Below are 15,910 nucleotides of genomic sequence, written 5' to 3'. Positions count from 1 at the left end.
ACAATAGATTACCAGAGGGAGGGGGGCCTCCCGGGGCAGGCAGCCTCTCTCCGGCAGAATCCACGGCAGGGTGCCTCCACACACCCAAGGTCCCAACGCGGATCCGGGCAAGACTCTCCAGGGCAGACAGCGCCGCAATCAGCAAAGGGGAGCCGCCATCTTGGGAGCGAGGCGCCGCAAGCCAGCTCGTCGCAGCAGGGTGACACTGTCGAAGTTCCGCACTCCCGGGTACAGCCGGAAGAGCCGCGCCTGGTGCACAGCAGATTTCAAGGTCGGATGGCTCAGGTTAAGGTAGGATTATGAGCGGATGGCGGAGGGGTCCGGGAGCACTTCTCAGAGTGCGTCCACTATCTTGGCCTGGCAAGCCATGCCCTCTATATGGAGCTCATTTATAGGGGCACAAGGATGTGAAGGCTCTAGTGATTGCAGAGAATAATTTTCTGAGACAACTGCTGGGCCTTCCGGATAGTACCCCCTACTCCAGCTTAGGTTGGATGTTGGGCTCAGACTGATTTCTGATGGGGCAGGAATTAGAGCAATTCTTTACTGGAGAAGGATTTGGGACACTCCTGAACTGTATTCTTATTGGCAAGGGCTGGAAGACATACTCAGCAGAGTGGGGTCCAGAAACCTCCCTTGGATCAGGTATGTTAGAGAAACCTTAAAGAAAATGGGGAATGAAAGCCTGTGTTTGGATCCAAGGGGGCCGCTGCCCTAACCCCCCAAGCAGTTATTAAGACAAACATTCTACAGTTTAGGCTGAGTTTTTCCCAAACGGCGAACACACTTGGTTCCTTGACGGCTTCTTTCCTTCATCTGAAGGATGGCTATAGAGCAGAACAGTTCCTCGATGAGACACAACCTGCACTGGCAAGGAAGCTTATATTCAGGTTAGGCTTGGGACCCTGCCCTTAAACTGTTTTATTGTTAACTGGGCTGGTGTCAGTCGAGTTGCTGAGAACGTGCCTATCCTGTGGTGTTACCATCCAATCCTTGGCTCATGTTCTTTTCTTCTGCCCCGCATATAAGATGGCTAGGTGAAAATGATGCCATTATGCCACAATGTATTTTTCTCTTTAAAGCGCAAACTAATCACCCCTGAGGGTCTCAAGGCGCTGGGGGAAGTTGGGAAGATTAAGCGAGCTATTTTCAAGAGTTACATAGTGCTGGGCTGAGCTGCCGCCAGCGATCGAACCGTGAGCCCTGTGCTCCAGAGTCAGCCGCCCTGGCCGCTGCGCCACACCTCTGTCTATAGGTATCTGGTTGCCTGTAGGATTTTGAAATCTGACGCAAGTACAACCTACAGTGTTTGCAGTTTCTAGGTTTCTTTATTGTATGTGGCGAATTAGGCACAAACATAAGAGGCAGTAAATTAAGAACAGAATGATCATCACATACTGTACCGATAAAACTGACCTTCCGTCATTCTTTTGCCCCCAGCCTGTGTATCTTAACTATTAAGATGGAGTGGAGAAATGTTGCACTTTATGTACATTGGGAAAAAGTTTGTTTTTAGCGGAGTGCGGGGATATCCTAAAGCCACAACTAAGCTCGCACAATGTACATAAGAGTTGTTTTAAATCAATTTGGTTTCTATGTCTTTTTTTTATCTGATTATCCCACCACGTTTTTTTAATTATGCCTTGAAATGTACCTATGCAGTTTTATATTGTACCTGTATTGTTTCATCCTTTTTATTGTTTTTTATGGCCTACATGCCGAAATAAAGATCTTTGACTGTCTCGTTGAATTAAGATATTGTGTAGTGCCAGTCACACATTGGATGCAAATCAACTGATGATAACAAGGGTATTGTACCTTTGGGCGGGTCCACTCCTTAGTGGTCTTATCCTGGTGCTCCGCCTCCATGGGCTCATCTCTTACACCTACGCCACCAAGTAAAACATCTTGGTATGGTCTATGATGATTCATTTTATTTTCAACCACAGTCTCCTAATTATCATCATCATGTTTCTTAGTCTATGGAAACCTTAGAAAGAGCCTCCTACTTCTGCCGATGGACGCGAAACAACAGTCACCAAGGCTATCATAATGTTTGGGTTATGGAAACTCAATATATTTGAGGCTTCTAAAGTATCTCACGTGGCAATTTCATCTGATGTCAGCAATTTGGGCACTAGGCCTCCCTAGGAAGAAACACACCTCTAGTCATTCTAGGAACCTCCATTGCCTCTTAATCCATAAGTGTATTGTATTCAAAAGTGCATGTATTTACCATAAAACTCTTCAGCAAACTGGCCCTTTGTTTTTGGCTCCAATTTGTCTAGCTATTCTCCATCTCATTATCTTTGGTCGTCTCCTGGTTGTATGGCAACTATCCACTGAACTAAGTGATCCTGCATGGGGGCAGCTCTTTCTCTTAGGTCTTAGCTCTCTGGCACTTGAAATCCAGGCTGTCCCAAATATATTTGTCTTGAGGAATCGGCAGAGTACCTGGCTTTTTAATATCAGTGTCTTGTTTATTTCTTATGGGCTTACACATCTCTCTACTAGCACCAACAAAACCCTTTTAGGTTACAGATGTGCTTTATAAATTGAATTTATTCATTTATTCACACTACCACAATACCTCGTGCCCACTACACCTCTGGCCTAATAACCTCTTACTGTCTAGAATTTTGTTTAATTTTTAGTGTAATGTGTATATTTGGATCAGTGCCACATTTCCTGTAATTCATTCAAATTTCATAAAAAATATTTTTTTTAATGAATATAGATATTAAAAACATATTGTTATTCCAAATTGTTTCTGCTTCAGTTCCCATATCCTACTTACTCATTCCTGGTGGAGTTGGACTCAGGACACCGTCTGTCACTTTGTTCCAGGAATAGGTAGGACGCGGCATTCCCGTTTCGGAGTAGCATTTCAGCGACATGTGGTGACCGGTCTCCACAGCTCCTAATATGCTGCAGTGAGGCGTAGAGGGTGCCACTGCAAGAAACCATTCAAAATAACTATCAGACCATCTTCAAAAAAGAAAGTTCATCAGGATTGTGGATTTATAGTCAAACCAAATTGCATCTACCATTACAAGGCTTACTTTCTACAGAATCATTACAAATGTGTTGTCTTTCTAAAGACACTTGAACATTAATGTGAATATTAGAACGTATACTACACTCAAAACAGAGCTCCCAAGATAACAAGATACAGTTTTGTGTATAGCAGTCAGCTCCTTGTCCTGTTTAGCAATCTGCATCAGTTGGAGTCATTCAGTAGTTCCTACACCATTCTGTAGAGTATACAAATGTGGCTTGAAGAATGTGCTTTCTTACCAGAGGAAACCATATTGACTGACACCTTTTGTCTTTGCTTTGTAGTTTGTCATATATATGGTGCTTCTTTCCAAAGCAATTCGGTACAATAAAATGAAAGTAAAATTTCAATTAATATATCATGGGCATGAAGCAACAAGGGAGATCAACACCTGGCCAAAATGAAATGCTTATCAATAGATTATCCCCGATACAAAAGTCACAAAATAAAGGTGAATAGAAGCAAGCGAAATGAAACCAGATAATGTTACTCTAGGAATAATCATGATCTCTAAAATAAGACATATTCTGAAGAGTAAGGTGGGACTACAGATGGACCATAAAAACGACTCAGGACAGGATAGAATAGCAATAAATGATACAGTGCTTTATTTTCTAGGTTTTATGCAACTGCACAGGATTTTTTCATAAGGGGTGCAGATCCGTGAAGGTAAATGGCGCGGCGAAGCAGAATCCAACTCGTATGAGACGAGTGATTGGTCGGTTTAGATATTTATCATGTTGAAAACAGCAGTAGTGTTTTCAATGTATTCCTCTCCCATTGCTGCTGCCTGACGCCTGCCTGCTGTGGCTACCGCTGACGCCGCTTCCTCCTCACCACTGCTGACCTCTGCATCTCGTAGGTACCGCCCTCCGCTCGCTGCTCACTGCCTGCTGCTGCTGCCCATTTTTCCTCGCCAACTCTCCGCCGCCGCTGCCCCGGTCACTCTCCTTCCTGTTTCCCGCCGCTGACCCCGCATTCCCGCCTCCCCTCCTTGCCCATTGGCCACCCAGCCTCCCGCCTCCCAGCTGACCCTCCCTCCCGGCTCCTTACTTATGACGCCCCCTGAGCGACCGCGCAGCGGAAGCGCCTACTGAGCGCCGAAGGTGCGCCAAAGGTAAGCCCGTCTGCGCCCGTCCGCGCCTGGACCGTGCCCAGCGCCAGACCCCCTGGCCCCCGCGCCCACCGGCCCCTCCGCAGGACCTACGATGAGGCCACACTCAACGCACTCAACACCGGCCGAACCCCCGGATGCTACCAAGCATCCCCGCGATGCACCCAAGGACCCTTCGTCTGCCGATCCTGCAACTTCTCCTGCCTCCGAACCTGCACCGTGCCCACCGAGACGGACAGCAGCAACCACCTCAAGTGCATCCTGCTCAACACCCGCTCCGTCCACAGACACGCCGTGGAACTCTGGAACCTCCTCGACACCGCATCTCCCTACGTCGCCTTCCTCACGGAAACCTGGATGAACGCCTCCTCAGCCCCCGACATCGCCATCGCCATCCCGGACGGCTACAAGATCATCAGGAGGGATCGCGCCAACCGGACCGGAGGAGGGATCGCCATCGTACACAAAAGCACCATTCGCATCTCGACTGACTCCATCGAAGCATTCAACGACGCTGAGTACCTGCACTTCCAAATCCACACCGACCCCAAGACGACCCTCAGAGGCACCCTCATCTACAGACCCCCGGGACCGCGCACACAGTTCTGCGAAGACATCACGGACTTCATCAGCCCACACGCCCTCCCCTCCACCGACTACATCCTCCTCGGGGACCTCAACTTCCACCTGGAGAACAACAACGACCGCAACACCACCGCCCTGCTGGACAATCTCGCCAACCTTGGACTCAAACAACTGGTCTACACCCCCACCCACTACGCCGGCCACACGCTCGACCCCGTCTTCTCATCCAGCAAGCACGTCACCTTCAGCCACTCCACCGGACTTCACTGGACCGACCACAGCTGCGTCCACTTCAGCTTCAGAAAGAACACGGTCCACCACCACCCGAAGCAGGTCCCCCACAGAAACTGGAGCAAGATTACCGCCGACCAGCTCGCCGCCTCCCTCAGCCAGAACCCACCCATCAGGACAACGGACCCTAACACAGCAGCCCGCAACCTCACGCAGTGGTTGACATCCTGTGCCGACGACCTCGCCCCACTGAAGAACCCACTCACCAGGCCCAGAAGCAAGAAGGCCCCCTGGTTCACCGACGAACTCAAAGACTCCAAGAAGGCCTGCCGCACCCTCGAGAAGGCCTGGCTCCTCGACAAGACCACCGACAACATGATCTCCCTCAAACTCGCCACCCGCAGACATCACCAGCTCATCCGCACCACCAAGAAGAAATCTCTGAAGGAACGACTGGACAAGAACGCCCATGACAGCAAGGAGCTCTTCAACATCGTCAAGGAGTTCTCCAACCCCAGCACCGGCAACAACGACATCACTCCCTCACAGGACCTCTGCGACTCCCTCGCCTCGTACTTCCACCGCAAGATCACCGACATCCACAACAGCTTCGGCGCTCCACCCCCGCACCCATCGGTCGAACCTACGCACCACGCCGCCACCATCCAGACATGGACCGAGGTGACCCCCGAAGACACGACCCGCACGATGAACACCATCCACTCCGGATCTCCGACCGACCCGTGCCCCCACCATGTCTTCAACAAAGCAGCCTCCACCATCGCACCCCACCTCCGAGAAATCATCAACACCTCCTTCGACACAGCCACCTTCTCGGAGAGCTGGAAGCACGCCGAGCTCAGCGCACTGCTGAAGAAACCAACAGCGGACCCAACCGACCTCAAGAACTTCCGCCCCATCTCGCTCCTTCCTTTCCCTGCCAAAGTCATCGAGAAGGTCGTCAACATGCAACTGGCCGCCTTCCTGGAAATGAACGGATCCCTCGACCCATCGCAGTCCAGATTCAGAGCCAACCACAGCACCGAGACCGCCTCATCGCAGCCACCGACGACATCCGAGCCCTGCTCGACAACGGCGACACAGCGGCACTCATCCTCCTAGACCTCTCCGCAGCATTTGACACTGTCTGCCATCGCACCCTAGTCCAACGCCTCAACAACACCGGCATCCAAGGGAAGGCTCTGGAATGGATCAGCTCATACCTCTCCGGCAGAACACAGAGAGTACGCCTCCCTCCGTTCCGCTCTGAGGCCACCGAAGTCATCTGCGGCGTCCCGCAAGGATCGTCGCTCAGCCCCACCCTCTTCAACATCTACATGAAGCCCCTCGCCGCCATCGCACGCCAACACAACCTCAACATCATTTACTACGCCGATGACACCCAGCTGATTCTCTCCCTCACCAGAGACCCCGACACCGCCAAAGCCAGCCTACACGAAGGGATGAAAGACGTCGCCGAGTGGATGAACATCAGCCACCTGAAATTGAACACGAACAAGACAGAAGTCCTCATCCTGGGACCGTCGCCCTCCGCTTGGGATGACTCCTGGTGGCCCCCGGCCCTAGGCACCGCACCCAAGCCAACGGACCACGCACGCAACTTGGGCTTCATTCTGGACTCCTCCCTATCAATGACCAGACAAGTCAACGCCGTCTCCTCATCCTGCTTCCACACCCTCCGCATGCTCCGCAAGATCTTCCGTTGGATCCCGACCGAGACCAGGAAGACGGTCACCCAGGCCCTCGTCACCAGCAGACTAGACTACGGAAACACCCTCTACGCCGGGACAACAGCCAAGCTCCAGAAAAGACTTCAGCGTATCCAGAACGCCTCTGCCCGACTCATCCTGGACGTCCCCCGACGCTGCCACATCTCGAGCCACCTGAAAGACCTGCACTGGCTCCCTGTCAACAAGAGGATCACGTTCAGACTCCTCACCCACGCACACAAATCCCTCCACAACCTGGGCCCAAGGTACCTCAACGACCGCCTGAACTTCTACACGCCCACCCGCCAGCTACGCTCCGCGAACCTCGCCCTCGCCGCCGTCCCTCACATCCAGAGAGCCACCGCCGGAGGAAGATCCTTCTCCCACCTGGCGGCTAAGACATGGAACTCCCTGCCCATCCACCTCCGGCTGACCCAGGACCACATCGCCTTCAGGAAACAGCTCAAGACCTGGCTGTTCGAGCAGTAGCAAACCCCCTCCCCCAAGCGCCTTGAGACCCTTCCGGGTGAGTAGTGCGCAATATAAATTCCATGATTGATTGAAGGTGGTCTTCAGCTGCCCGAGGATTATGGGACAGTTAACCAGAGATAAACAGTCTTGGAAGGTAAGGGTCTAATAAATGGCCAGGGTCTTGGGGCCAGAAGTGTTTCCGAACTATGGTCAGGACTTTAAATTGTACCAATTAAACTACAGGAATTTGTGCCAAATGTTGTTTTCGTTCACTTCAATTTGTTTTAGCTTTAAGGTCAGCGGAGATGTTTGATCTCATGCAGAGGGAAGAGGACTTGGGAGTTGCATCACTATGTCTAGACTGCCAACTGAGATGAAAAGCTGGATAGAGAGAGGGCAGATGGCATTCCTGGCCAAATATAGCTGGACAGGGGTGGCCAAAATTACTTTTGTTGACTGCAAGATAATTCTTTGTCACACAATTGTCCATGATTGATGATGTAAGACTAAAACCTGGTGAATCAGTACTCCAATTATATATGGCAATTTGCATGGGGGAAGATCCAGTGGTTAAGTGCCCAACACTAAAGACTCCATCTTTAGTCAACGAGTCCCCTAATATTTTGAGAACCAGATTTCAAATATGCCTGAAAACCATATGTACTTGGATGAATCAATTTCTCAGAGGGGCAGTCAGAGTCCCTTGTTAACCAGTGGAAGGAAGATCTGGCATTTATATATGGAGCGGAAGTGGTAGAAACATGCACAGTTCCTTTGATGTACCCTTAGCTTTGAAGAATGTGATATGATGAATGGTCTATTGGATAACATCAAAGGATGGGACCCTTTTCTTAAATCCATGGAATTCTCAAATTGTTATACTCAATGAATGCAAATGTAAGCTGAATGCTCAGTGCAGTGCAAAATATTAGGATTGCATTGATGTAACACCACCACCATCATCCTCATCAGAATGTGCCTATTCCTCCATAAAACAATGTACTTCATGTGACCATGCTATAAGCTGTTATCAACATAATGAAGAACCTTCTCAATCCATTGATCTGGCCCCACCAAATGCACAACCGTAGCCTTCTGCTGGCCCCACTATATGGTTTTATACCCCTCTGTACTGCATTATTTTAACTGTCAAGTCAATTGAAATTTTGCAAAAAGAAAGCAACTGTATCGCATATCCTGCAAATGGAAAAGGTTTCTTATTTAGTCATCATTTTTATGGTATAGAAATGCAACAATTATTATATACCTAGCACTGTCAGCTGGATATGCCCAGGGCTGGAAGATACATCCGGAAAGTTCAAAATTGTAACATAGTATGTTCCAGTGTCCCGGGGTTGCACGTTGAAGATTGTAAGGGTTGCATTTCCTGGGGTTGTTGCACCCGTAACCCTGTTCACAAAATTACCAACACCCGAGGAGTTCCCTGCATCCAAATAATACACCTGCAAAGCAAGATATGAAAGTTAGTTGAAAATAATTGGCAACTGCTTCACCATTTCAAGAGCACAGTGACTAGTTTGCCCTCGCTCGCCTTTACCCCATATCTATACAAAGAGAGACATCAGCTGTATAGTAAAGTGTATTGAAATAGTCATATCATATTTTATTTATCCTGCATTTTATATAGTGATACTGAACACATCAGGTAGGTGTTCGTGCCCTTTACTGAATAAGAACCGTAGACAAAGTGAGACTCTTTACAACGAATAATTGTAGAACAGCATTGGCAAAGTGGGAAACCACAAGAGAAAAATTGAGTTAACCTCTTCAGTGCCCATGACGAGATAGTATCGTCATGGAGCACGGTTGCGCTGTGGCCATGATGAGACTATCTCGTCATGAACCCCACCCACTAGTGCAACGCCCGGCACAGGAGGGGGAAAGGGCGTGGCACTGAAGGGGTTAAAGGAATGTAAAGGGCTGAGGGAAATGAACAAATTAAAGCCTGTAGAGGAGCTTGGATAACAAGTCTTGGCTGGATAGCACAGTGTGAAATATCATTTGGAAAGAAAAGGGGCGAAACTGTTGATTCACATTACCATTAGCAGTGGGCCAGTCTCTAAGGATTTGTAACACAGAAACTGTTTGAACAAGGATGTTTTGAGTCTTTACCAAAACTAAAAAAACATCATCAAAATACCTGTGGTCTTCAAGAAGAGAGTTCACAGTAGGGGGCAATGACTGTGATGCATCCAGGTGGGAATTGAAAGTTTTCATTTCCAATCTCAAATTATATTTAGTTCTGTGGGGTTTCTTGTGAGATCGACAGGGATGATAAAAGTTTGGAAGGATACTGAAGTGAATGCAAACCAGTGAGAAGATAATTTGGCCTTTTATCAGAAGCCAGTGTAGGTCAACACAAGGTTAATGTGATAAAATGTTTCTTTCTAGATTAAAAAATCTTGCTTCTGAATGTAGCAAGTCTTTGAGTGGCGATAACAATGTGTTGTACTCTTCGGGATTTTAAGCTGTGCAATAAATTGATAATTTCAAGAAATGTTCTGTTCAGTGGTGGCTCCGCCTCTAAGGTGGAGGAGCATTGTCCCACTGCACAATAACGTATTGTTATTGTCATTTTATTTTTTCTATTGCGTGCAGTCAGTGGCCTGTGTGCAGTGTGGGGTGGTGCGTGGCTGGCCAGAGCAGGGGATGTGTGGTTTGCATTACACAGCATGGTGAGGAACATGCACAGGCTCCCTGTTTCAGTCTGAGCGCCGATCCGCGGCGCTCAAACCAATCACAACGCTGCATTGCAGATTTGTGATTGGCTCAGGGGGAGCCTGTGTGTCGGTGCTTCCTGCTGCACCGGACTGCAGGAATTAAGAGGAGGCAGAGTAAGTGTTGTTTTTGTTTGTTAATTAACCACCCTGCACCACCACCCCCATCCAGTAGCAACCGCTTCTGGTTCTGTTACCATTTTAAATATGCAGCCAACTTGGACTAGAAGATGTTTGAAATCCCTGCAAATGACACCACGATTTACAATGGAGTTAGGGCTAGATGTACAAAACCTTTCAGTGGTCACAAGCCTCGTGATTTGCTAAGTTTGTGGGTTTATGACCGCTAAAAGGTTTTTGCCAGAGCACCAAACCCATTTAAAAAATCAGTAAACGTTTACCAAAGGTCTTTGTGAAATTTGGCATAAGTTTAAGGGGGAGCAGGTAATTGTTAAGGGGACCACTACCAACTTTCAGTTAAACTTAAAAATTAAAATAGACTTTTTTGCTAAAAACAGCCCCATTTCCTTTTAGAAAAATTGGCTTCTTTAAACAAAAAACTCATTTAAGCATGGTGACAGACATGGTGGTCGCGCTGACCATTGCAGGCCACTGTAGGAAAGTAGGATCTGCTTAATGGTTAACCCCACTTTTTGCTGGTGTCATTCTATTTTCTGACTAGTCTCTGTGCCTCCTCCCTAAATTGGACCATGGTGAGTACTTAGGTATCCCCCAGATTGACTACTGGCGTACCCTTGTAAGTCCCTTGTATATGGTGCTAAGGTTCCCAGGGCATAGGTGCACCAGGGATCCCCCATGGGCTGAAGCATGTATTATGCCACCCATGGGAGCCCTCTCAAATTGTGACTACAGGCCTGCCATTGCAACCTGTGTAAGCTGGTGCTATCACCACTTACAACAGATATAAGTTTTCCTATATCTGAGGTCACCTCCCTTAAAACCTATGTCGCCCCTAAGGCAGGCCTTTCAATCCTGAAGGCAGGGTGTTTGATTATAAGTGTGAGGGTGCCTGTTGGAAACGGGTAGCGTGGTGCAGAGCGGGCGGGCCAAACTCCGGAGGAAATGTGCAAAGCATCCACGCAGTACACACAGGCGACACACAAGGCACACTACAAAAAGAGACACTACACCAGTTTAGGTAAAAATAACTTTTGTATTGTCAAAACACAGTATGTCAGGTAATCTCTACACTGCGCCAACTGGAGCTCGGTTCAAATTTACAGGGGGGAATTATATACAGGGCAGGGCCAATCGGGCCCATGCCGGAATCATTGCAACATTCAGATAACATAAATGTACGTGAGGAATACAGGGAAAGTCCATCAGCCTCAACCCTGCAATAGAATACATCAGGGCATAACATTAGGCGAAAGTCCGGAACACCTGTAATAAAAACATCCTGACACTCCCTTATGCATCACCAATATGAGTGACCCCTGAGCCTGAGGCAGAAATTACAGTAGGCAGTGCATCAACACATCAAACCTTGGCATCTAAAAGTAGCGCTGCACATAGCAAATCAATGGCGCTTCACATAGAGCCTTTTAACATAGCGCTGCACATAGCACGGCAATAGCGCTTTAAAACAGGGTATCTGACTTAGCACTGCACATATCAAGGCAAAAGCGCTTTAAAACATGGCATATAAACATAGCGCTGCACATAGCAATGCAATAGCGCGTTACAACAGTACATTTACCCTGGCGCTGCACAAAGCACGGCAGTAGCGCGTTAAAACAGTGCATCTACCATAGCGCTGCACAAAGCAAGGCATTAGCGCTCAGAGCATGGCAAATAAACATAGCGCTGCACATAGCAATGCAATAGCGCGTTAAAACAGTACATTTACCATAGCGCTGCACATAGCAAGGCATTCGCGCTTTAAATAGGGCATTTCAACATATGTAACATCATTACCCTCGAGCCTAAACCTGTAGTCACAAAAATTAGGCAGAGTTCCTGCGGCAGAACACTAACAGCATAAGTCCCTGAGGCAAAATACCAACGCTGTGGCCCTAGGGAAAAGAACCCCTTCGTATCCTAAACACGGGGATAGGGTCCTTAGGCCTCAGTATAACCCCATTGGCAGGGACATCAATCCTGGGCACCACATTCCGGTGAATAACGGCACTCCCCAGCGAGTTGTTGGTCCCTGACAGTACAGTCACGGGGGAGGCCCCCCTTTCAAGACAACACTGGGGCGGTGTAGGCCCCCCTCCGGGCCCGAGGCTCAAAGATGCCTTGAACGATGCAGCGACCCGCCACTGCGGCGTCGCTGAGTAGCCCCTGGGGCCCTTTGGCCCTGTCCGTGGGGGAGCCTCACGGGGCTCCTGAGCAATGAGGTTGGCTCGTTGCAGCTGCCCACTGCCAGTCGGGGCAGCTGAGGAATCTGGGCCGGCAGACACTCCTGGTGTCTTCGGGGGAGGCCCCACGGGGGCGGACACCGACACTGTGCCCCGCTACTCCCCCCTGCTCCGTTAACGGGCACCACTCACCGGAGATCTTGCAGGACTTCACCCCCTTCACCCGGGCCCCCTCCTGGGACCCAGGACTTCTTCCGCGGGGCTCTCCTCACAGGCGAGAGCCCCGCCCGGATTCAGGCGACACTCGGGGCTCTCCTCTCCTCACGGGGAGAGGCGGGGTAGGCACCCGCTCTCCCGGGACTTCTCTGACCGGCGTCCTCCGGTCTTGGCCCTGTCTTCCGGGCTGCTTCCTGGCGTCACGGGGGCGCGGCCGATGACGCGGCCGGCGCCCCGGTTGCTGGGCTTCGTGCACTCGCGCGGCCCAGGCCCAGCACCTCCTCCAAACAGCGCCCGGGCGGCGGCGGTGATTTCGTCAGTTTCTCTTCCTTGCGGGGGCAATACGGGGTAGGCTCCCGTTGAATCCGCACAACGACCACGGGGTGGGCTCCCGCTGGCGTGAATCAAACACCGCTTGACGGCACACACACGGGGTGGGCTCCCGCTGGCGTCGATTTACCAGTAATATGGCAACAGCACAGGGGAGTGGGCAGACAGCGTCCCCCCAGCAGAACACAGTCACTTCAGATGTAGCGCTCACCGGACATAGCGATCTCCTTCCTTGGGCAGCTTGAATACAGCGCTCTCTCCCTGCAGGCAGCTTGTAAATAGCGCTCTCTCTTTGCAGGCGGCTTGTTGAAGAATACAGGCCCCAGCTAGGCCCGCAGAATACAAGGGTTCGCTCTCCTGTAACGAAAGCTAGAAGGAAGTTGGCACGGAAACTGCAAATACAAAGACAAAGTTTATTAACCCTTAAGGGTGGTCCTACAACCTATACAACACTCTTCAGTATTGCATAGAGTAGCACAAAGAACTTGCGTACACGGTCCCCTTTTATACACAACAGAGGGGCTCATAAGTGGGTGGATACAAAATGAGGCAAAATGCATTACCTTTTATGGACATTTTCAATACAGAATCAATATGTGGGCGGAGTTGACGATTTCCTGAGCCCGCGAAAACATGGTCAAACAAGGACTAACTGATAACATGTGTGGTCAAGTCTGGGCATGCGCCAGACGGACAAAGGAGCTATTTATAGACTGTTACTAGGCAGATTACAAGAGCGACTAACAAAAAGGAAGGACTCTTCTCGTGCAAAACACGTGGAGACATGACATTACAAGATGGAGTCCAGACATTAGTCAACATAAGGCAAGAAACATGTTCTAAGGAAGGAGAATTCATGTCTTTAGTAAATGCTTAATCATATCGCTGTTTTAGTTTTCAACAGACGACCCTTTCAGCATTTACTGAAGACATTCAGCTTATTAGGATAATCATCATATATGTCAATTTTCATCATCTCTTCCACCTCTTTGGTTAAATGTTTCTGATAGGTGACATTGGCAATAGCTTTCTTACCAGGAATACAGAATGACACACATAGAGAACAGAGTAAAGGACCACACTGGACACAGATGCAACAGGAAAACAGAACTGCTACAATAATGCAGAGACCAGTTAAAACCTTCCATCCCCATGTAGTGATCAATGCCCAAAACCATCCAGAAAAGGTCCAAGTGCCATTTTCTGTATGAATCTCAGCTGCGATTTTATGCAATTTATTAATAGCGTTATAAACTGATGGTGTATGGTCAGGAATGAACACACAGCAACTACTTCCGATAATTTTACATGCTCCACCTCTATCAGCTAACATAACATCTAATACCATACGATTCTGTAATGCAACAATTCTAGTAATTTGTAATTCTTCCGTAAGATTCCCAAGAGCAGCAGCGGTCTGATTCGTCACAGCCTCTACAACTCTCGTTAACCTTCGAACCTTCCTACTATTTAGGGCAGCTCCAACAAAGAAAAACAATCCTAAGTTAAAATCAATATATTGCTGTAAGCTAGTATCAGTTTGATCAACATCATCAATGGATAGAGTACGTTTATACCTATTTACAGTCACATTATTCAACAACTTCAAATCTTTATGATAGGATGCAGGTGCTAAGAATACAGGGGGTAATAAAAATGCTACATAGCATACTCCGGACCAGCCGGCTGGTAAGCGATAATAGCCCTTATTCCCACATACGAAGTAGGTGTTATGGGAGGCTAAGAAAGTACTATTATTTAATCCGTCTATGTTCAATACAATAATGCAGTCGCTAACTCCAGCAGGAATATAACCCACACTCTGGACACACAGGTCCGCTTGAGCTTGTGCCACTTGAATCACAAATTGTTCCTTCCCTGCAGTGTCTCTGGTGTTCGTGAAAATGTAGGGGATCGATTCATTGTCTGGTCGATATTCTTCCCATTCCCATATTGTCCCATTCGCTTGTGGATAGCCATCTTTATCTTGATGACATTCCCTATTAAGTCTGAAAAGTAATCGTCCCACTGTGGGTTTCCGTGTGGCGAAAAGCAAAGTGTACCATGCTCTACAAGAGCCATTATGAGAGAAAGGAAGAGGTATGAACAGCGTTCCTCCTTTTTTCTGATGAGCTGGCATCATACCACATATCCAACAGTTCGTAGCATTCGTAGCAACATGGGTATGATGCAACATCTGGATAAAAGTGTTATTCAAATAAGACTGACGATGCTTCAATTCTTGATACGGAAGGGTATAAAAGTAGTGCTCCTCAGGCACTGGAGTGGTCAAAACAAGCAACTCACGGGCAGGAGTCACATCCTCAACAAACCATGTGGTTATACCAACAATAGCTACAATGATAATAAAGCTTGTCGCACAAAGAATCTTCTTCTTTTCCATCTTGTAGTAAAAAGTCAATATCTTCCTGAAACTAAAAGGTTGTCAGAACTCTTCCCCTTAGGCAGCCGTTGATTTCTTCACCAGCGGGCCAAGACGGGTGTCACTACACTAATGCAGGGCTGATCCCCCCCCCCCTTGCCTCATTGGCTCTCCGTTTCGCTAACCTAAGGGCCGTTCTGACAACGTATCTGGGTACAGAAAAAAATCATTTCCTCGGTCGAAGATGATATCTTCCTCCTCCAGGAATCGCTTGGTCCGGGAAGAGCTCCTCAGTGTTGTTCGGTTCCACAGCACGGCCTTTCTCTGCGGTCAGGACTTCTCGATGGTCGGTCAACACAGCAGGCTCCACTAATCCAGGCGGCACTTTACGACAGTGCAAGGAGTGGATCCAGTTCTTCCGATTGGAAACTCGCACAGCTGTCCTCGTTGCGAGCAAGACTTGCTCAGGACCAACCCATCTCGGCTCCAGACTGTTCGCCCTTTCGAACACCTTGATCATAACCTGATCGCCAGGTCGGAGGTTATGACCTTCACCTGTGGACCGATCAGGGAGCGCTTCTCGAACCTGTTGATGAATAGAAACCAAATTATCCGTTAACTGTGCCAGATAATCACTCATCATTACACAAGGTACATCATACACTGACTTCGGTTTTGGTGGACCCCAAATATTCATTGGGCGTCCGAACACGATCTCGTAGGGTGTGAG

General features: G+C 48.7%; 1 protein-coding gene across 1 annotated transcript in view; it reads right to left on the bottom strand.

Moving 5' to 3' along the window:
• Positions 1 to 15,910, bottom strand: part of LOC146829475 (V-set and immunoglobulin domain-containing protein 1-like) — a 168,581-nt gene that overhangs the window by 81,386 nt on the left and 71,285 nt on the right. The window contains exons 3-4 of the mRNA XM_085608156.1: positions 8,457 to 8,652; positions 2,798 to 2,953 (exon numbers count right to left, since the gene is read on the bottom strand). Coding sequence (XP_085464282.1) covers positions 2,798 to 2,953; positions 8,457 to 8,652 — 352 coding nt within the window. The remainder of the gene's footprint in view (positions 1 to 2,797; positions 2,954 to 8,456; positions 8,653 to 15,910) is intronic.

Source organism: Triturus cristatus, chromosome 5_2 (assembly GCF_964204655.1).
Source record: "Triturus cristatus chromosome 5_2, aTriCri1.1, whole genome shotgun sequence".
NCBI classification, from domain to species: domain Eukaryota; kingdom Metazoa; phylum Chordata; class Amphibia; order Caudata; family Salamandridae; genus Triturus; species Triturus cristatus.
Note: the sequence above shows the minus strand (reverse complement) of the source record. Positions and strands in the feature narration are given on the sequence as shown.